This window comes from Bos javanicus, chromosome 18, assembly GCF_032452875.1.
Source record: "Bos javanicus breed banteng chromosome 18, ARS-OSU_banteng_1.0, whole genome shotgun sequence".
Classification (NCBI taxonomy): Eukaryota; Metazoa; Chordata; class Mammalia; order Artiodactyla; family Bovidae; genus Bos; species Bos javanicus.
Genome location: NC_083885.1, coordinates 55216284 through 55237823, shown reverse-complemented (window position 1 = coordinate 55237823; position 21540 = coordinate 55216284). Strand labels below are relative to the sequence as shown.

At 51.4% G+C, this 21540-nt stretch overlaps 1 protein-coding gene and 1 long non-coding RNA gene across 2 annotated transcripts in view; one reads left to right on the top strand and one right to left on the bottom strand.

The window, feature by feature from the left end:
* Window positions 1-1327: 1327 nt before the first annotated feature.
* Window positions 1328-21540, bottom strand: part of GRIN2D (glutamate ionotropic receptor NMDA type subunit 2D) — a 36138-nt gene continuing 15925 nt past the window's right edge. Inside the window, exons 7-14 of the mRNA XM_061388871.1 lie at window positions 21195-21363; window positions 20495-20648; window positions 17964-18089; window positions 17536-17765; window positions 16124-16284; window positions 3372-3559; window positions 2937-3169; window positions 1328-2764 (exon numbers count right to left, since the gene is read on the bottom strand). Coding sequence (XP_061244855.1) covers window positions 1436-2764; window positions 2937-3169; window positions 3372-3559; window positions 16124-16284; window positions 17536-17765; window positions 17964-18089; window positions 20495-20648; window positions 21195-21363 — 2590 coding nt within the window. The 3' untranslated portion in view covers window positions 1328-1435. The remainder of the gene's footprint in view (window positions 2765-2936; window positions 3170-3371; window positions 3560-16123; window positions 16285-17535; window positions 17766-17963; window positions 18090-20494; window positions 20649-21194; window positions 21364-21540) is intronic.
* LOC133230892 (uncharacterized) lies at window positions 1987-21283 on the top strand. The gene is made up of 4 exons (XR_009730984.1): window positions 1987-2128; window positions 20482-20607; window positions 20897-20973; window positions 21217-21283. It is a non-coding gene; the product is annotated as an uncharacterized LOC133230892 (long non-coding RNA).

The following is a 21540-nucleotide window of genomic DNA, read 5'->3' as shown; positions in this document are numbered from 1 at the left end:
TTAAGAACCTAGCAAGCCTCATTGCTTGTTGCCATAGGAATGGTACCCTAGACTGATCCTAAAATGTTATGATCCAGATCTTTCTTGAGTTCTCTGACCCCTCTTCTCCTTCTGCCCCCACCCCTTCTCAGCCCACCCCAGCTTTTTTGGCCTAGCTGGGTAGTTTGTGGGATCTTAGTTCCCCAACCAGGGTTCAAACCCTTGCAGTGGAAAGGCAAAGTCCTAACCACTGACCGTCAGGGAATTCTCGCTGCCCTTCTCTTCTTAGGGTCTTTTCTCAGCACTTTTTTCTGGGTCTTTATTAGCCACCTCCCTCCAGAATCTCTGTTCTTGCTGAAATTCTCTTTCTGCCCCCTCTTCCTCTGTAGGACTTTTCTCGCTTTCTGTTTCCTCCACAGAAGTTTGAAGGGGGCTAAGAGAAAGACACGGTACTCACATTGGGCTTGAGGAGGCATAAAAACATGGTTTATTCCAAACACTGCAATGTGGTACAGGAGAGAGGGAAGAGAGGTTGGTAGTGAGTGTGGACTCCCAGACTCCTCCCTTCCACGACCCAGCTCCAGACCCGGCTGGAGATCTGGGAGGTGGAGGTTTGGGGGCAGGTGCGGGGGGGGGGGGGTTCTGCTGCGTCTTTACTGAAAGGGTTGGATTTGGAGAGGATATGGCCGGTGGCACCTGGGGCTGGTCGTGGGAAGTTTTGGCTTGATGGAGGTTGGGATCAACGCTGGGGCAGTGGAGGCGGGGCTTCGTTGGGGGGCGTGTCCTAGGACAAAAGAGGGGAAAGCTACTGAGGGCGGAAAAGGAGAAGGGGGTGTCACGGTTTGACGTCGAGGGTCACAGTCTGGTCGGGGCACAGTCTGGGGCTCGGGTCACAGTTTGGGGTCAGGGGTCACAGTCTGGGGTCGGATGACCATTTTCAGGGGTCGGAAGTCACAGTCTGGGGTCAGGGGTTTCTGTGTGGCGGGGCCAAGGTCTGGGGTCACAGTTTGGCTAACGCGTCTCACAGTTTCGAGTCCCAATGGATGAAAGGTTAAAAACGGGCTTCCCCGGAGGCGTGCCTGGGGGGCCGGGGAGCTGCACAGTGATGTGGGGGCCACGGCCCCGGGCGTGGGGGTGGGACGCGGGCGTGGCGTGACCCCGCCACCTCCCGCCCCATCTGGTGACGTTAAAAAGCCCTTGTCGGGTTAAAAAAAAAAGTCCAGTGGGCTCTGAGACCCCTGCCCCCTTGCTCCCAGGCTGGGTGAGATTTGAGGGACCAAATCCCCTCCGGTTTGAAGTGCCCCCCATAGCGAGGGGCGCAGGACGCTGCTCCAGGCGGGGTCCGGCCAGTTCTATTTTCTTCATTTCCAACCCTCGCGGGTCCTGTCCACCCCGCGTGCCCCCTCGGGCTGTGGCCTGCGCTGACCAAGGGGGCGGCGGGGCCTCCCAGGCCGCGTCATACCTCGGACTCGAGGCTGGAGAAGTGTGCCGAGCCCCGGCGGGTACCCAGGTCCCCGCCCCGGTGTCTCCGGTGGGGCGCGGCGGGCAGCTGCGGCCCCCAGTGAGCGGCGTGCGGGCACCGGCGCGCGTGGCGGGAGGGCCCGGTTAGCCTGCGCGCGGGGGCGGCGCGGGGACACGAGCTGAGGTCCTCGAGCGATCGCGAGGTGGGCGCGGGCGGCGGGAGGTCCCAGCCCCCGGCGGCGCGCCGGTGCCGGTGGTGGTGCGGCGCGGCGGCGGGCGCGCGGTGTGAGGCCCGCGGGCGGTGAGGGTGCGGCCGCGGGCATCCGCAGCGGGCCCGGCGCCGGTGCGGGGGCCCCGCGGCCCAGGGCGGGGGCGGCGGCGCCCACCAGCCGCCGTCCAGGCCGTCGTGCGAGCAGCTGAGATGGCGCGGCGGCGGCAGCAGCTCCAGGCTGGCGCAGTGGCGACAGTGCCAGGCGGCGGGGCCGCTGCGCGGGGGCAGATAGTCCCAGCTGCCGGCGCGCCAGCCCCCGAGCTTGTCGACCGACCAGTAGCGGCCCGGCGGCGGCCCGAGGCGCTCGGCATATGGGTAGGGGAAGTCGGCGAACCACCAGGGCTCTAGGCCGCCCAGCGACGCGCCGCCCAGGCTCTCCGAGTCCTCCGAGTCCGACGGCGACGGCTCGAGGTCAAGGTAAGGGCAGGGGGGCGGCGCGGCGCGGCACGGGGGAGGCGCCGCCTGGGCTCCAGCGCCCGCGGCCCCCGCGCCGCCCGCGCCCCCAGCGCCGGGACCCAGCAGAGGCTGGCTCTCGGGGTCCGAGCGCGGCCAGCGCGTGGGCGCCGGAGGGCTCTCGTCCTCGAAGGCCAGGCGGCAAAGCGGCGGCCCGACGGCGGTGGCCGCGGCGGCAGGGGGCGCGGGTGGTGACGGGAAGCCGGGGAAGGCGCCGGCGGGGGGCTCGGCCGGCTCCTTGTCGCGCACGATGGCGAAGTAGGAGGGCGGCGGCTTCTGTGGCGGCTGCGTGGTCGGTGGAGACAGCGGGCGCCCAGTCGCGCCCCTGGGCGCCGCGCGCGCCTCGCCCACGCCCAGGCCCTGCGGCTCGATGGGGCCGTAGTAGCGGTGGAAGCCGTCGGCTAAGCCCGCGCCGCCGGGCGGCCCCGCACCTTTGGGGCGGCGCCAGCGATCCACGGCTGCGCGCTCGCGCGGCACGAAGGGCGCTGGGCCAGGCGGGGGCCTCGCCGCCGGGTATGCGGGGCTGGGCAGCGGCTGCGGCGGCGGCGGGGGTTTGGCGGGCGGCGGCGCAGCCTCTGCGCTGCAGCAACTGTACATTCCCTGTAGGGGCCGCGGGAGGAGCAGGGTCAGCGCGGGATGCTGGGGACCACCTGCCTTCCCTCCGACCCTCCCTCCTCTCCCGCACCCGACCTCCCTAGCTGCCTTCCACTTCTCGCCATCCCTGCCAGTTTCTTCCTTTCTCTCCCCCTCCGCCCCGCTCTCTCCCCCGTACCCTGGAGAAGGCCAGCAGGAAATCCATGCGGTGGGTGGGCCCCAGGCAATGCCGCAGGCGCCAATACACCAGGTGCTCCCAGGCGAAGACCAGCAGGGAGAGGCCCATGGCCACCAGGAGCATGTAGAAGACGCCCGCCATGTTGTCAATGTCCAGCTTGCTGCTCATCACCTCGATCTTGTCATTGTGGCAGATTCCCGAGAGCCACAGCCGTTCCAGCATCTCGATCTCATCTGGGGACAGGCGGGTGGGCTGTCACCTTCCATGGACACCCTCTGAGGATCCTCTTCTCTGATATGAAAGTCTAGGCCCTCAGACCCTTCCCCCCACCACCTTTCCCCATGACCCAGGGGTCTTTCCCTCCCCTCCTCCACTTTCCCTCCCCTGCCCCCGGCCCCCACCCCACCCCCCAGGCATCTCTGCGTGCAGCCGCACCATCCCCCAGGAACTGCAGCAGTGCCAGGTCAATGGGCCGCTTCCAGCGGGAACCCTTGTGCAAGGCGATGCCATAGCCCGTGGTGGCAAAGACCTTGCCCGAGCCGATGGTGACGAGCTTGCAGCCCTCATCTTTGCGGGCCATGTAGTTGAGCACAGCCGCGTCATAGATGAAGGCGTCCAGCTTCCTGCGGGCAGGGGCATGAAAGGCAGAGTCAGTCCCACCCAGATGCCCAGATGGCCAACCCAGAGCCCCGCTAACTGCTAACCTCCAACTGCTCCAGATCCTAACTGGTGGTGAACTTCTCAGCAAGCCACTGCACCTTTTTGTGCCTCAGTTTAAACATCTGTCCAATGGGGACAGCAGCAACACTCTCCCTTCCAAGGTTGTCGCACAGATAGCCCTGGGAGCAAAGCAAGTGCTGGAGAAATGTTAGCTGTGAGTGTTAATGAAATAACTACGTGTTCAGTCACTACTGGAACCTTCCAAAAGAAGGTCCTGCGTACTCCTCTGTTTTATTTCTTTATTTTAAAATTGTATTTATTTAAAATTTATTTGACTGCGCTGGGTCTTTGTTGTTGTCACTCAGTCGTATCTGACCCTTTGCAACCTCATGGGCTGCAGCATGCCAGGCTTCCCTGTCCTTCACCATCTCCCAGAGTGTGCTCAAACTCATGTCCATTGAATCGATGATGCCATCCAACCATCTCATTCTCTGTCACCTTGTTCTCCTCCTGCCCTCAGTCCTCGTCCTGCACTAGTAGGGAACGAGTTGGATCTAGTTCCCTGACCCGGGCCCCCTGCATTGGGAGCCTGGAGTCCTAGTCACTGGACCAGCAGGGAAGTTCCCTACTCCTCCATTTTAAAGAGGAGGGCTGAAGCTCAGAAAGGAGAATCATACAAAGAATAATAATGTTAGTGATGACTTCTGTTGTGCCACACATTCTTCTAGCTACTATAATAACTCAATTCTGTCAGCATTCCTGTGAGGTAGAAACCATCATCTCCGTTATTCAGACCAGGAAACGCAGGCCCAGACACGTGTCTTAATTTGCTTGGGTTCTCCCTGTAGGCCCTGATTTCTACAATTTGGTGGGAAGACAAGCACAGATTCTGAGTTAGTAGTTCTCAGAGATGAATACGTTGTGGCACTTGGCGCACGTCACTTCCTGCCCACCTTACTTCTGTGATGATCTGATTAATCTCAGCCTCTCCTACCAGACCGCAAGAGCCTCTAGGATAGAGTCCAAGACCCATCACATTCCAGGCTGTGACCCAGCAGTTCCTGACACAAACAAGGTGGCGGTTATATTTGTGGGATAAATGAAAGAATGATAAAGGAATGCAAACTTCTGTGGATTACACACCATGATATCCTGCAACATAAGATAACTGCTCTCAATCTGACCTATGAAGATGTCCAGGGTGTCTTAAGGAGAAAAAAAAAATCTAGTCCCGGTATCCTAGATAGAACAGAGTTCCATAGTTATTTCCTGGGGTGAAATTTTGGTCATCTTAACTGTAGACACCAGATTAGTTCTCAGAAAGAGGAATCTGTTTTGTCTAGTCCAACACTGTCCAAAAGAACATTCTGGGATGCTGGAAATGTCCCATCTGCACTGTCCAACATGGCTGCCACCAGCCCCCTGTGGCTCCGGAGCACTTGAAATGTGACCAGTACAACAGAGGGGTGGAACTTTAAATGGTATTTATTTATTTAGTTTTGGTTGCTGCAGCATGCGGGATCTTAGTTCCCCAACCCGGGATCACACCTGCCCCCGCTGCAATGGAAGCATGGAGTCTTAACCACTGGACCACCAGGGAAGTCCCAAGTTGTATTTAATGTTAGCTAGTTCAAATTTCCCCTTCATGGATCACAGCCTTGTGGCACAGGGGCTTGAAAGGTCCATATAATCAAAGCTATAGTTTTTCCAGTAGTCATGCACGAATGTGAGAGCTGGACCATAAAGAAGGCTGAACGCCGAAAAACTGGTACTTCCAAATTGTGGTGCTGGAGAAGACTCTTGAGAGTCCCTTGGACTGCAAGGAGATCAAACCAGTCAATTTTAAAAGAAATCAACCCTGAATATTCATTGGAAGGACTGATGCTGAAGTTGAAGCTCCAATACTTTGGCCACCTGATGCAAAGAGCCAACTCATTGCAAAAGACACGGATGCTGGGAAAGATTGAAGGCAAAAGGAGAAGAGGGCGGCAGAGGATGAGATGGTTGGATGGCATCACCGGCTTTATGGACATGAGTCTGAGTAAACTCCGGGAGATGGTGAAGGACAGGGAAACCTGGTGTGTTGTAGTTCATGAGGTTGCAGAGTGGGACATGACTGAGCGACTGAACAACAACTGGTGGTGTACTGGTTAAGAATCCTCCTTCCAATGCAGGGGATATGGGTTCGGTCCCTGGCTGGGGAACTACGATCCCATATGCCTTAAAGACAAAAATAAATAAATATTTTTTTAAATTTGAAAAAAAAAGAGGAGCCAAATGAATGAATTCAGACTGGTTCAGGACCAGCATTCTGGGTGCCAGTCCCTGGAGCTAAGAGGTAAGATTTAGTTAATAGGGAAAAAATGCAAACAGGCTTTCCTCCACGGCCAAAGCAAGAGAACAGTGTGTACTTTTAGTGAGCAATGTATAAAGAGGTGTGTGCGTACATGGTTTAATTGATCTGGAAAAAAAATGAAAAATAATGCTTCCTTTAGGGAATGGAGACTTGATGTTTCCTTTTTGGCCCTTCTAATGTGAGTGAGAAATTGAACCTTTCTCATGGGCTAGGCTTCCAGAACTGATTGGGAGGAGAAGCTGTGTTTCTTTACTTCTTTTTAAGAAATGCAGTTCCTTTCTCTCCCAGTGAGGTTGCTTGCCCTCAGCAGTAGGGCAAGCACACATTTGGTGTGTGAGCCAGGCAAAGCCACGCGAGGCTGCCAATGCCCTTGAACCTCTCTGTAAGGATGGAATTTTCTAGTGTTGTCCACAGCGGTGGCTATTTGAACCCCAATTTTATTTTATTATTTTTTTGAACCCCAATTTTAATTAAACTTTACAATTCTGAAGTCACACCAACTACACCTCCAGTGATCAAGAGCTGTTGGCTACCATATTGGACTGCCCAGGTTTAGCACGTTTCCATCATCACAGAAAGGGCCCTAGGAAAGCGCTGCTCTACACACGTGTCCGTCTGGCGTCCAGACTAGAATGGAAGCTCCAGGAGAGCAGAGACTTCGATTTGCTCACTGCTATACCCTGAGTGCCTAGCCCGGTGCCTGGTGCGAAAAGACTGTTCTATCTTATGTCTTTATGTGTGCTCACCCCACAGGCTATAGCCCGTCAGGCTCCTCTGTCCAGGGGATTTTCCCAGCAAGAATACTGAAATAGGTAGCCATTTCCTTCTCCACAGGATCTTCCCACCAGGGATCGAATCCGCATCTTTTGCAATGCATGCGGATTCTTTACCGCTGAGCCACTGGTTTCCCAAAAGAAGACCTTAATAAACATTTACTGGATGAATGAATGAATGAATGGACAAGTGCCTTTTAACTTTTATATCATTAGGGGTATCTTGTCAGAAGCGTTGTAACTCATTATTTGGTTTCTTTCTTGGTCCTCTCTATATTAAAAGCATATATATAGTATGTACACATATACATGTACATATTCATATATATATAGGGGCTTCCCAGGTGGCACCAGTGGTAAAGAACCCACCTGCCAATGCAGGAGACATAAAAGACACGGGTTCGACTCCTGGGTCGGGAAGATTCCCTGGAGAGGGAAATGGCAATGCACTCCCGTGTTCTTGCCTGGAGAATGCTATGGACAGAACAGCCTAGTGGGCTACAGTCCATTGGGGTCGCCAAGAGTTGGACAGGAGTGAAGCGACTTAGCACGCACACATGCATTCATATATATATATATAGAGAGAGAGAGAGAGAGAGAGAGAGAGACAGGAAGAAAGACCAAAAAATACTGACCTTGGGGATCCCCCAGTACAAATGGTCCAGACAGCCCAGCCCACAGTGAAGTCTATAATTAAAACCCTGCTCATGTGCTCACAGGTGCACTGCTTCCAGAGTTTTGGATGCCTACTCCCAAATATGAACTGACTACCAGAGGTTACTAGACACCAGATAAAGCCTCTAACAAAATTAAAGACAGAAAGAGGGACTCCCCTGGCAGTCCAATGGTTAGGACTCCACGCGTCCACTTCAGAGGGCCCAGGTTCAATCCCGAGTCAGGGAACTAAGCTCTCATAAGCCATGCCACACGGCCAAATAAACAAATAGGAGGGGGAATTTGGAGGAATCATCATACAGAGAGAAAATGTTAAAAAACCAAAACTCAGCAACTATCATTAATGTCATCAGAAAAGCAAGACAAGATACTGCAACTTTGAACCATTATGAAGTCGGATACTACAGGGACTTCCCTGGTGGTGCAGTGTATAAGGATGGGTTGCTCACTCAGGAGACACAGAATCGATCCCTGACCTGGCAAGATCCCACGTGCTGCCGGGCAACTAATAAGCCTGGGAGCCACAACTGCTGAGCCCACAGGCCGCAACTGAGTGTTGCATGCCACCACAAAGATCGAAGACCCCATGTCATGAAGAGCTAAGACCCGGTGCAGCCAAACAAATCAATACTTTTAAAAGTCTGTATTTGACTCTCCAAGCTATATGGATGTATAACTCTGATAGAAATTGAATGAAAAATTAGAAAAAAATGTTTAAAGGAACACTGAGGAGAAAAAGAATTCAGCAGAGGCAGGAAATCCGAGCAAGAAGTGACAGAGAGAAACACAGGGGGATCCTTTGTGGATCCACCAAGCTTCTGGGTAAGGGGCAGAGGAGAAGAGTCTGGGTTTCTCACTGGGTGAGTGAGGTTATATAGTGCAGTGGTTGAGAAGTTGGGCTGAGAATCAGATTCCAGGGTTCAAATCCCAACTCTTCCCCTCAGCAGAATTGTAGGGTCTTACCATATATTCTCATCTATAGAATGAGAACAATAATATTCACCTATAAAGAATTATAGCTGAGCACTGAAGAACTGATGCTTTTGAACTGTGGTGCTGGAAAAGACTCTTGAGAGTCCCTTGGACTGCAAGGAGATCAAACCAGTCCATCCTAAAGGAAACCAGTCCTGAATATTCATTGGAAGGACTAATGTTGAAACTGAAGCTCTAATGCTTTGGCCACTTGATGCGAAGAGCCGACTCACTGGCAAAGACCTTCATGCTGGGAAAGATGGAGAGCAAGAGGAGAAGTAGGTGGCAGAGGATGAGATGGTTGGCTGGCATCATCGACTCAGTGGACATGAGTCTGAGCAAACTCCGAGAGAGAGTGAAGGACAGGGAAGCCTGGTGGGTGCAGTCCATGGGGTTGCAAAGAGTCAGACCCGACCGAGCGACTGAACAACAAATGGAAAGTTATGGGTTGAACTGTCTTCCCCCGAAATTCATAACATTGAAGTCCTATCCCAGTGCCTCTGAATGTGATCTTAGTTGGAGAAAAGGTCTCTACAGTCTCTACATTTTAATTAAGTTAAAATGAGGTCACGAAAGTGGGCCCTGAATGGTGTTCTTCTATGAAGGAGGAATTTGAATACAGGGATATGCACAAAGGGAAGATGACGTGAAAAGACACAGAAAGGGACTTTCCTCATGATCCACTGGTGAAGAATCTGCGTAGCAATGCAAGGGACACGGGTTCGATTCCTGGTCAGAGGACTAAGATCCCACATGCCTTGGAGCAACTAAGCCTACACGCTGAAACTACTGAGTCCTCGAGCTACAACTAAAGACTCCACGAGCCACAGCGAAAGATCTCACATGACACAACTAAGATGCAACACAGCCCCCCCCTAAAAAAAAGAAAATGAATAAAAGACTCAGGCAGAAGAGGGCCATCTATGAGGCCATCCACGAGGCCAGGGAGACGGGCCTGGGATGGGTCCTTCCTTTACAGCCAAGCAGGATTTCTAGCCTCCAGCACTGTGAGATGATAAATTTTTGTTACGGCAGTCCTAGCAAACCAACTGGAGAAGGCAATGGCACCCCACTCCAGTACTCTTGCCTGGAAAATGCCATGGACGGAGGAGCCTGGTAGGCTGCAATCCGTGGGGTCGCTAAGAGTCGGACATGACTGAGAGAATTCCCTTTCACTTTTCACTTTCATGCATTGGAGAAGGAAATGGCAACCCACTCCAGTGTTCTTGCCTGGAGAATCCCAGGGACGGGGGAGCCTGGTGGGCTGCCATCTATGGGGTCGCACAGAGTTGGACACAACTGACGTGACTTAGCAGCAGCAGCAGCAGCAGCAAACCAATAACGGACTTAAATGAGTTAGAACTTGATGTAGAATAAACACTATAGTACATTAAAAAGACACAGGAATGATGCCAAGCCTTGGCAAGGATGTGGAAGAAATGGAACTTTCCTACACTGCTGATGAGAGTGTAAATTGGTACAACCACTTTGGAAAATGTCTGGCAACATCTTTTGAAGCTAAGAAGACACCACTATATGATCCAGCAGGTCCACTCATGGGAATTTACTGAAAGACATGAATGTGTATGTCCTCCAAACACCTGTACAGGAATGTTCATAGTAGGATCGTCACAACGGCCAATGCTGGAAACACACAAATGTTCATGAATCAGGAGAACGGAAGGGTTCTGATATACTCCTGTGTTGGTATACTCAACAGAATGGAGTGCAATGAACACACTTGGTAGTAGCATTGGACGAAGCAAGCTAGACACAATTATACACACTGTTTGATTCTATTTATGTGATATTCAGAATGAAGCAAAACTAATTTACACTGATAATCTATGAAGACTAGGTCAGAGGGGGACTAGAAATGTTTCATACCTTAACCTGAGTGTGGAAACATGAATGTATAGATGATCAATGACCTTCACACTTAAGATTTGTGTATTTGTGTATGGCAGGATGTAAATGCATGCAGCTACTATGCAGAAAAAGTATAGAGCTCAGTTGGTAAAGAATCCTCCAGCAACGCAGGAGACCCCGGTTCGATTCCTGGGTCAGGAAGATCTGCTGGAGGAGGACCAGGCTTCCCACTCCAGTATTTTCAGGCTTCCCTGGTGGCTCAGCTGGTAAAGGATCCGCCTGCAATTCGAGAGGACCTGTTTTTGATCCCTGGGTTGGGAAGATCCCTGAAGAAGGGAAAGGCTACCCACTCCAGTATTGTGGCCTGGAGAATTCCATGGATTGTATAGTCCATAGGATCGCAAAGAGTAGGACACGACTGAGCGATTTTCAGTCATGAAATCGATTTTCACAACTTTACATGTGAAATCGATTTTCAGTTGTGAAATTTTAGCGAAATCTAAAAATAGAGTTACTATGTGATCCAGCAATCCCACTCTTGAGCATATATCTGGGAAAGACAAAAATTCTAATTCGAAAAGACACATACATCCCAGTGTTCACAGCAGCACCATTCACAAGAGCCAAGACACGGAAACCACCTGAATGCCTGTTGACAGATGAGACAGATGAATGGATAAAGAAAACATGGTATGTCTATATATTATATGTAGACACATATATGTAAATACAATGGGATCTTGTTATTTGTTCGCTAAGTTGTGTCTGACTCTTTGCCATGGACTGCAGCCCACCAGACTCCTCTGTCCATGGGATTTCCCAGGCAGGAATACTGGAGTAGGTTGCTATTTCCTTCTCCAGGGGATCGTCCCAAGCCAGACATTGAACCTCTGTCTCCTACATTGGCAGGCAGATTCTTTACCACTGAGCCATCAGGCAAGCACACAATGGAATACTACCTGGTCATAAAGGAGAATGAAATAATGCCATTTGCAGCAATATGGATGGAACCTAGAGATTATCGTTCTAAATGAAGTAACTCAGAGAGAGGCAAATATTATGTGATATCACTTATATGTGGAATCTAAAAAATATTACACAGAAACTTATTAAAATAGAACCAGACTCACAGACATAGAAAACAAACTTATGATCACCAAAGGGGAAAAGGGGGAGGGAGGAATTTGGAGTTTGGGATTAGCAGATATACTATATATAAAATAGATCAATAACAATGGTCTACTGTATAGCACAGAGAACTGTAGTCAGTATTTTATAATAGACCATAGTAAAGAATCTGGAATATATATATATGTTTATACATACATAAACCATATTATTTTGCTGTATACCTGAAACTAACATAACATTGGAAATCAACTATACTTCAGTAATAATAATAATAAAAGATCTGTGCGTGTTACATCTCAATTTTAAAAAAGACGCAATATAAAAAGACCCAGGATGAAGCCTCAAGCTATTCTTACTTATTAAGGGCTGAGACTGTGGCTGACATTTAGATGAAAAGAAAAGTACAGGTAACCCTCGTCCTCTGAACTCAGGGGCGGGATAGATTTGGATTCCTTTTCTTGAGATGGGGCTGTTCTCCCTTGCTGGTCACACTTTCACTGCTCTCCAAAACTCAGAAACCAAGCAGATTGAGGACTCAGGGCTTCCCGCTACCCAATTCTTGCTCTCTAAACGTAAGGATGAAATTGACTGGAAATGTGAGGGATCCCTGCAGAAGTACAAGAGAAGAGGAAGGCAATTCTGCCTCTCGCAGAAGGGCACCTTGTGCTCGGGAAAGTAGGGATCAGTGAGCAGAGCCTGGGAAAGCCGCCCTACTTTGCAGAAGCGAGGTAGAGGATCTGGAATTCCCAGGGGCCTTCCCGAAGGGAGGAGCCGAGGAGGAAGAAGTGGAAGAGGGAAGGGGGGAGAAATGAGTCAGCTGGCTTGCTGGGGAGGATACTCGGGGGGTGAGTAAGGCAGTGAAGAAGTCCCAGGGGGGTGGGGAGGTGGCCAGAGCACTTGTATGTGTCATGTTCATCACCTTCACTAAGAAACTTTCCGCATTTAGATGATGTACACCCAGGCCGACCAATTCGGCAGCTACAAGCCCCTGTGGCTGTTTTGAGCACTTGAATTGAGATGTGTGGTATGTAAAATGCACCTGCATGCGTGCTAAGTTGCTTCAGTCGTGTCCTGCTCTTTGCCACCCATGGATTGTAGCCCGCCATGCTCCTCTGTCCATGGGATTCTCCAGGCAAGAATACTGGAGTGGGTTGCCATGCCCTCCTCCAGGGGATCTTCCGGACCCAGGGATCGAACCCATGCCTCTTGTGTCTCCTGTGCTGGCAGACAGTTCTTTACCACTGGCGCCACCTGGGAAGCCCGGGGTCTAAAGGCACCTAGATGCTAAGGGGCAGGAAACTAGATGACATCTGGGGATCATGGCAAGTAAAGGAAGGAATTAAGAAGTGGAAGAAGTACCGGGAAAGGGACTTCCCTGGTGGTCCAGGGGTTGACTCCGTGGTTCCAAGGCAGGGGGCCCACAGGTTTGACCCCTGGTCAGGGAACTAAGATCCTACATACCTTGTGGCACAGCCAAAAAAAAAAAAAAAAAATTAAGGGAAGTACCAGGAAAGACGAGGAGGAGGAAGAGAAGAAAAAGGAAAACAGAGAGGAAAGGAAGGAAACCACAGAAGAGGTAAAAAGACAGAGCTCAAGAACGCCACTGTGATTGCCACTAGCCAGATGTGACTGACTCCGAATTGAGATAAGAGATGGGCTGTGACTAGAAAATCTGAAGCACCCACCCTGCCCCCTGCCAAAAAAGTAAAACATCTCAAGGGTTTTTTTGGCCGCACCTTGCAGCTTGTGAGATTTTAGTTATCCAACCAGGGATCGAAGCTGGGACCTTGGCAGTGCAAGCACAAAGTCCTAACCACTGGACCGTCAGGGAATTCCTCATCATTAATTTCGATATTACATACTGAAATGATAATCTGTTGGAACTACTGGGTTAAATACAATGTACCATTCGAATTAATGTCACCTGTTTCTTTTAGTGTGACTCCTGGAGACAATTACAGAACATATGTGGATCTACTGTACAACACAGGGAACTATATTCAGTATCTTGTAATAGCCTATAATGGAAAAGAATCTGAAAAGAATATATATTTAATTTATATATATATAACTGAATCACTTTGCTATACATCTGAAACACTGTAAATTTAAAAATGTTTACTTCAATTAAATTTAAAAATGTTTCATTAATGAAAAAAAATCATTCATCCACAATTAAAAAAAAAAAAGAAAATTAGGGACTTCCCTGGCAGTCCAGTGGTTAAGACTTTGCCCTGCTGCACAGGGTGCCGGTTCATTCCCTGGTCCAGGAGCCATGGTCCCATATGCCTCATGGCCAAAAAAGCAAAACTTAAAACAGAAGCGATATTGTAATAAATTCAATAAAGACTATATAAAAACGGTCCACATCAAAAAAATTCTTAAAATATATATAAGTGTGTGTGTGTCTCCCCAGCTCTGCTCTAGAAAAAAAAGGCTCGAGGAAATGCCTTGAAATATGAATAAGGAGGGGGAAAGGAGAGAGCTTCACTTTTTGTTCATTTTTGACTGTGAGCCTTGTGGGATTTTAGTTCCTTCAGCAGGGATCGAACCCTGTTTCTGGGCAGTAAGAACACTGAGTCCTAACCATGGACCGCCATGGAATTCCCAAGATCTTCACCTTTTACATTATTATTTTTAACAATGTGCAAGAGTTAAGCAAATAAAACCTTTAAACAGAAGCAGGAAAGAGATATGGGAAGGGGAATGTTTGTTCATGAAACTTGGGAATGTGAAGTCAAAAGGTGCCACACACAGAGAAAGGGGGTATCCTCCAGGCAGGAAGCCCTGGGGAAGGGGCTGAGGGGTCCATCAGGCATCACAGCTAAAGGGAAGGCAGGAGGAAGCGTGTTCTGGAAAGGAGTGTGAGGCTTTGTAGCCCACAGGTTCCTGGGTGTCTTTAAGAACCTTCAGGAAATAGGGAAGTGGCAGCTTGGGGAACCACGTGACAATTAGAATCCAAACACAGAGAGAGGGACTTCTTTGGTCGTCCAGTGGCTCAATTAGAATCTAGACACAGAGGTAGGGACTAGGTGGGACCTGGGTTCAATCCCTGGTAGGAAACAAGATCCCATATGCCGCATCTAAGACCCAGTGCAGCCAAATAAATAAATATTAAAAAAAAAAAATGACAGCCGGGTAAAAAAGATCCAGTTACTCTAAGTGGCCCCTTCAGGGATCAGCAGAGCATGGGCCTGAGGGAAGGTGTCTGGAGGGCAGTATAGTGTGTGTGTGTGTTAGTCGCTCAGTCGTGTCCAACTCTTTGCAGCCCCATGGACTCTATCCTGCCAGGCTTCTCTGTCCATGGAATTCTCTAGGCAAGAATACTGGAGTTGGTAGCCATTCCCTTCTCCAAGGGATCGTCCCCTGTGGAACTGAACCCAAGTCTCCTGCATTGCAGGCAAATTCTTTACCGTCTGAGCCACCAGGGAAGCCCGGAGAGCAGTTTAGCTTCTGCCTAACTGGTCCCTCTAATCCCCATCCAGCTTCATTCTCCACTTGGCAGCCAAGGGGAACATTTACAAACAGAAATCTAATTACATGGCTCCCTTAAAGTCCCCCTTTCCCATGGCTTCTCACTGGCCTTCAAATAAGGCCCAGCCCTAACCTCAGCCTCAGGGATCACACCCTATGTCCTACTCTCGTCTACCCTTTAAACTGAACTCTCCACCCTTCAGCCATGCTTGCCTTCTTGCTGTTACTTTTTCTTTGTTAAAAATTTTTTGCCTTTCCGCCCAGCATGCCAGATCTTAGTTCCCCTGACAGGGATCGAACCCATGCCCCTTATAGTGGAAAAATGGAGTCTTAACCACTGGACCACCAGGAAGTTCCCCTGCTTGTCCTCTGAGAAGCCAAGACCACTCCTGGCTCAGACCTACTGCACAACCTGTTCCCTTTGCCTGCAAGGTTCTGCCTTCATAAGTCCACCTGGCTAAGAAGGGGTCCCTCACCTCCTTCTGGGCTCTCCAGAGGTGAGCCCAGTCGCCTCCCCCATCACTTTCTGCAATGATCACGCTGATTTTTCTGCTTGCATGTTTCTTGTTCATTTCCTGCCTCTAGACTGTAAGCTCCCTGGGGGCAGGAACTGTGATCAACATGTTTGTTCACTGCCTGGATGGAGTCGGGACTAAGGAAATAAATTCATGCTGAATGACTATATCAATGAGAAACAGGGAGAGAGAGTCATTATGCTCAGCTTTGTTGTAACCTTGGACCGCTCTTTGGAGCCAGAACTTAACTTTTCCCTATGATTTGGGAAACTGATGTTAAAAGGAAAAATCCAAGTATTGATTCCAGTGAGTTCAGATCTAACGATGATGATGATAGTAAGAATAATAACAACAGTGTGTCCTGCACTGTTCTAAGTGTTTTGCATGGATTAACTAATAATAACTACTATAACAATTCTTATTAAAAAAAAACATATGAGATGGGTTATTCCCATTTTACAAGGAGGAAACTGAGGCTCAGAGAGGTTGAGTAACTTGCCCAAGGTCACACAGCCAAGAACGGACAAAGCCAGGATCTGAACTCTGGCAGCCTGGCCCCCAAATCCATAATCACTGGATCCTTAAAAATATCCTAAGGGGTTCATTCCTACCCTCAATGACCTCTGACCTCCAAGCTGACCCACCCTGGGCTGACCGCTGAGGCTGACAAATGACCCTGACCCCTTGCCAGCTCCGAGCCTCCTCAGGACCCCCAGCAGCCACACCCCTCCCCGCACCTCCCGGCCCCCAGTCTGCGCTGACCCTGCCTTGAGCTGAGTGAGCGCTTCCTCTACGCGGGGCTGGTTGTAGCGCACCATGTAACTGTGCATGTCAGGGTAGTTGCTGCGGATGTTCTTCTCCGTGGACCCGTTGGGCACCGTCCCAAACTTCAGGGGCGGGTACTGCTCCTGGGGCCGCTGGAACTGGGGCAGAATGGGGAGATATTAGAGCGCCCCCACCAGGGGCCATCTGGGTCAAGGATGTCCTCAACCAGCCTCTCCATTCTGGGGGCCACTGGTAGATGCCCCAGTCCAGAAGTGGTTCTCACACTGGCTCACTGTGACCCCCCGCAGGAAGCACTACTCTTCACCCATCACATATGTTCACAGTTATCAGTACACGTGCCCGCAAGTAGGTATACATACACGTGCGCATACACAATCAGGAGTTATGTTGAAATATTTAATCCCCAGTATGGCCTGATCATGGTCTAATTAGAAAAGACCCCCTAATTAGAAAAGGCCCCTGCTGGGTCAGGCATTAACCCTTAACTTGCTGGATCATGGGAGGTCCCGGGGTAGGGGCTGGCATGGCGCAGGCTAGGGGCAGTTGCTAAGAGTTACCAATCAGTTCAGAAATAGTTCACTATTTTTTTTTTTTTTTGCCTTACCACATGGTACATGGGATCTTAGTTCCCTGATGGGGGATCAAACCCACATGCCCGGAAGTGGAAGTGCAGAGTCTCAACCCCTGGCCTGCCAGGGAAGTCCCAATGGTGCACTGTTTTAGCAACACACTGGTGTGCTGGCTTGATGTCGGGTGTATATATGACTAAAACAGAAGCTCCCTACAACCATACTCACCCTGATTACAGAAAATACAGTCAAACATATTTCTAGTCTATTCCATTCCTTTAAAAAAAAAAAGTTTGTCATAATTTATGGAGTGGGTCATGACGCCCAGTTAACCACGTTAGTCTCAGAGTGCGCTGTGCGGACCACCTGTCCCCTGAACAAACTGTGATCCATGGTGAGGTAAGTACAGAAACTGAGAGAGTGAGCATTTCAAGTTATCTCAGAGAATAATTTTGTGCCTAAGAAATAAAATGTGGTTTGGAATTTTGCATGTCTTGGTTTTAAATTTTATTTTACTTTTCCAGTCATTCCTTTCTATTTTATTTTATACAAGAGTCAGTCTCTACTGGATTAGAAATGTCAAGAATTAGCCCTTCATCACAGTTTGAGGGAAGCACTGATTTAGAATATTCCTTGTGGCACTATGGCCCCTAGAATATTTGGGGATACTCTTTTCTCCTTAGAATGTTTAAATACATTGTGAAACATGTTTTCCCTCCAGAATATTCCATTCTAGTACTCTAGAACTCTTTCTGGGAAAAAAACCCCATCTGCCACCTCCAACCCCAGCCCATTCCCTCCCTCCCCAAACACACACACCTTTCGGTCACTGAGCCCAGACACGGTGTCCACATACTCCTCCTGGATCATGAAGGCGGCCAGGTTGGCTGTGTAGCTGGCGAGAAAGATGACAGCGAAGAAGGCCCACACCAACACCATGATTTTGCTGGTGGTCCCCCGGGGGTTCTCCACGGGCACCGAGTTGTTGAACACCAGGGCCCAGAGCAGCCAGATGGATTTCCCAATGGTGAAGGTTGAGCCACCAGGGCCTGCAGGGGGCCAGGAGGAGGACATGGACCCCACATCCCTTCTGCTCAGTGAGGGAGAGCAGAGAGGACTACAATTCCCAGTGGCCCCTGAGCCCCCTGCTGCCTCAGACCACAGCTCTTTCCCAGGGGCTGTTGGGAAATATAGTTCTATCTGTGGTCCAGGCACACTGAGGTAGGGTGATGGAAGAAGGCACTCACGTTTGCCCGTGGCCAGGCTGCGGTTGTAGCCGACGGGACTGAGGTACTCGAAGATGAAAACGGTGACCGCGACCACAGTGAGGCACATGACGAACATCATCACCCACACGGCAGGGCTGTATGGCTCTGAGGGCAAGGGGGTGTGTGGTCATGATTCATCCAAGACAAGGCTTGGGTGCCCCCAGACATGTGACCTCGTCCTACTTTGCCCCCTTCTCAGAGATAGACTCACTGCCCACCAGACCCCTGGGGAGAGCGGGGGTGGGGGTTTGGGGGGAGAACAGTCTCTTCCAAAGACAATCATCTCAACCATTTCTGTGATTTCAACCACCAAATACAAACTGTCTCCTAAATACCTTTCCTGAACCCCAGACCTGATTCTCCACCCACCCCCGGCAATTGCCCCAGGCCATTCATGTCCCACGCTGAGCCCAGCACCAACTCCCATGTCCCCATCCTGGGAGTTTCACCATTTATCCAGTCACTCCCCAGACCCTCCTCCCCTATTTGCCACCCTCTCTCCCTCCTCACTCTTCCTCCCCAGCATCCCATCAGTCCCCACTTCCCTTCTCCTGTCCTCCCTCTACCTCTACTCCCCACCTGGACCTTTCTTCTCCATTCTCTCTGCCAACAAGGCTCAGGCCACACCCTGTCCCCTGGACCATCTCCCCGTGCTCTCCCCTCCAGCCCTTCCTTCCACTATGGCCCTAAGAGGCTCTCTCTACACCCAGAGATGAGTTGTCCTCAACTCACAGTCCTCTGTGGCTCCCCTGTGCCCCCAGAACAAAGTCCCTGCCCCTCAGCCTTGCTTCCACTCTCCTCTCTGGACTGATCATTGTCTCAAGAACCCATTTCTTTAACCACCCAGAACCCACAGTTCCCCAAAGAAGCCACATCTTCTCTGCCTCTTTCTCAATAGCTTCCCTGCCAGAGGCCCCACCCTGACCTGTCCATCAGCCAAACTCCTCACACTGCCTCCTGGAGCTCACTGACAACAAACCCAAATCACCGTTTCCTTGAGATCAGTCCTGGGTATTTGACCTCCCCGGGCCAAGTGCCAGCAGCCAGGACTGCCCCCATCACAGCAGGGTCACCAGCCTGGACTGCCACCGCAGTATCTGGGGATCTGCCTGTCACCTCCACCAGGCCACGTGGTAGGGCATGAACATGACCTTGTCACTCCCTTGCTGAAGGCAGGGGCCCCACGTGGTGCCTCTCAGGGTGCCCTGCTGAGACCTCGGTGCAAAGAGGAGGCCACAAGAGACACCACTGGGAAAACAGACGGAAAACAAAACACCAGGGAAGGGCTGTCCCTTCTCCTCCCAGCCCTTCCCCCTCCCAGGAGCTTTGCTCAGACTTCAGAGAGCAAGAGGGAACGAATGGATGTGAACCGCTGCCTTTGGCCTCTCTTTTGTCCAAGCTCAGTAAATGAGCTCGCTCCTCAGTCTACCTCAAAGCCACCAGCCCATCGGGTGCCGGCTTTCTAATCGCATCCTAAGCCTGTTTACTTGTCTCACCCTCTCGGTCACCTTCCTATCCCATGCCCCAGCCTCTCTCTGCACTGACCTCTGCAGTAGCCTCTTCACGGGCCTCCTGCCTCCGCAGAGCCGCCAGTGGGATATTTTAAAAGTCTAAATCTGATCATATATCCCCACACCACTGCCTGCAGTTAAAAACCTTGCCATTGCAAACAAAACAAAACAAACCAAAAACTGCCTTCCTATCGCAGGGACCATCTGCACAATCCACCATCCAGTTCCATCTCAGTCACCTCCCACCCCTCCCGTGATCACTCACTGCCCCCTCCCCAATTCACACAGGCTTCCTGATAGTTCACAAATAACCCCACAAACATTCCCACCTTGGGGCCTTTGCCTGTTCCCTCTGCCTGTGACACTTTTCCAGCCAGATCTATGCAGGACCCGGTCACCCACTCAGACGGGCCTGCCTCTCCACCCAGGGCAGCATCAACCCTATTTCTCGCCATCTCTTCCCCTGGCTTAATTTCTCGTAGTATTTACCACCATCTGAAATTATGTGGTCAATGTTTCCCTTTAAGAGATTGTTTTCGGTCTCCCCTGTAAGACTGGCGCATAGCTCTTAGAGGGCAGAGTTTTGTGTGCAGCCCAGAGCCTGGCACATAGTAGGTGCTCAGTAAACACTGTTTGACAAGGGCCGTGCTCATCTCTTTTCCTTGTCTTATATACAGGGGAAAATGGGTTTTGCGGGGCCTGCTGCTTACACAATTTGCAGGGTTCTCTTTAAGAAAAAAGTACACATGATTATGAAGCCAAGACCGGGTACAGGGCCTTGAAGGGATTGTGTAGAAGACTCCTGAAGCTCAGACTTTCTTAGATGTATGGGAAAATTGCTTCTGGTGGGGGAGATTCTCCTATTTTACAGATCAGAGAACTGAGGCCCTCAGTTCACCTGAGTCACCCTGCTGGTACAAGCAATAACAAGACGGGAGTTAGACACACAGCGGCTCTGCCCCATTCCTGACTCCTTGTCGTTCCAGGGCCCCTGCTCACCAAGGAAGGCCGAGGGGGACACAGTGCCATTGCTCCGCGCCACCATGACGCTGATGCCGGTCTCTACGAAGGGCACAGAGAAATCCACGATTTCGGACCGCTCCTCGTTGATGGTGAGGGAGCCAATGGCCATGTCTGCTCGCTGGTAGAACACCTGAGGGTGAGGACAGGAAAGGAGTGAGGGAAGCCGGGTGGCTCTGGACAAAGACAGGTTCCAGGAGGAGACTAGCGACAGGGTGAGAGAGAGGGCTAGGAGGGTGGTGGGGTGGGTGAGGGGGACCCAGGCAGAGTCCGGCAGGAAAGGCGGAGGTGAGAGAACAAGAGTGGGAAGAAGTGGTCTTCATCCTCCTTCACCGGGAGGTTTGGGACCTCCATCCTCCTGGCCCCGCCCCCTTTTCCTAGTCTCTAAGGTTCCACTCTCCGAGCTCCGCCTCCTCCGCCCTGAAGGTCCCTCCTCCTGGCCCTGCCCCTCCACCAAGGTGAGCCTTTCCTGTGGCCCCGCCTCTTCAAATCCAGGCGTGGCCACTTTGACCACGCCCCCAGACCGCAGCGTGCCCTCGTAGCCCCGCCCCTCTCGGAGACACGGCTCCCGCCTCCGGGCTCCGACCCCCGACCCAGCAGCTCCTTGGCCAGGACCTGGTCCTGACTCCGCTCCCCACCTGCCCCGTCTCGGTCCCCGCCCTGTCCTCGCCCACCTCACCTCCCCGATCATGCCGTTCCAGACGCCGTCTATCTTTTTGCCGTGCTTCCCGTTGGTGACCAGGTAGAGGTCGTAGCTGAAGCCGATGGTCTGCGCCAGCCGCTTCAGAATGTCGATGCAGAAGCCCTTGCAGCAGCGCTTTTCCGGGCGGGGGGCATCAGGCGGAGGGCTGCGGGGGGCGATCAGGCTCGGGAACGTTGGGGACACCCCCCCACCCCCACCCCACGCCTTATGGAGAGAGGGACGAGCAGCAGCTAAAACGATGGTGGGCGTCGCTTTCTGGGAAAACTGAGACTCCAAGGAATTACGTGACTTGTCCAAGGTCACCCAGCTGGAGGGATTTCCG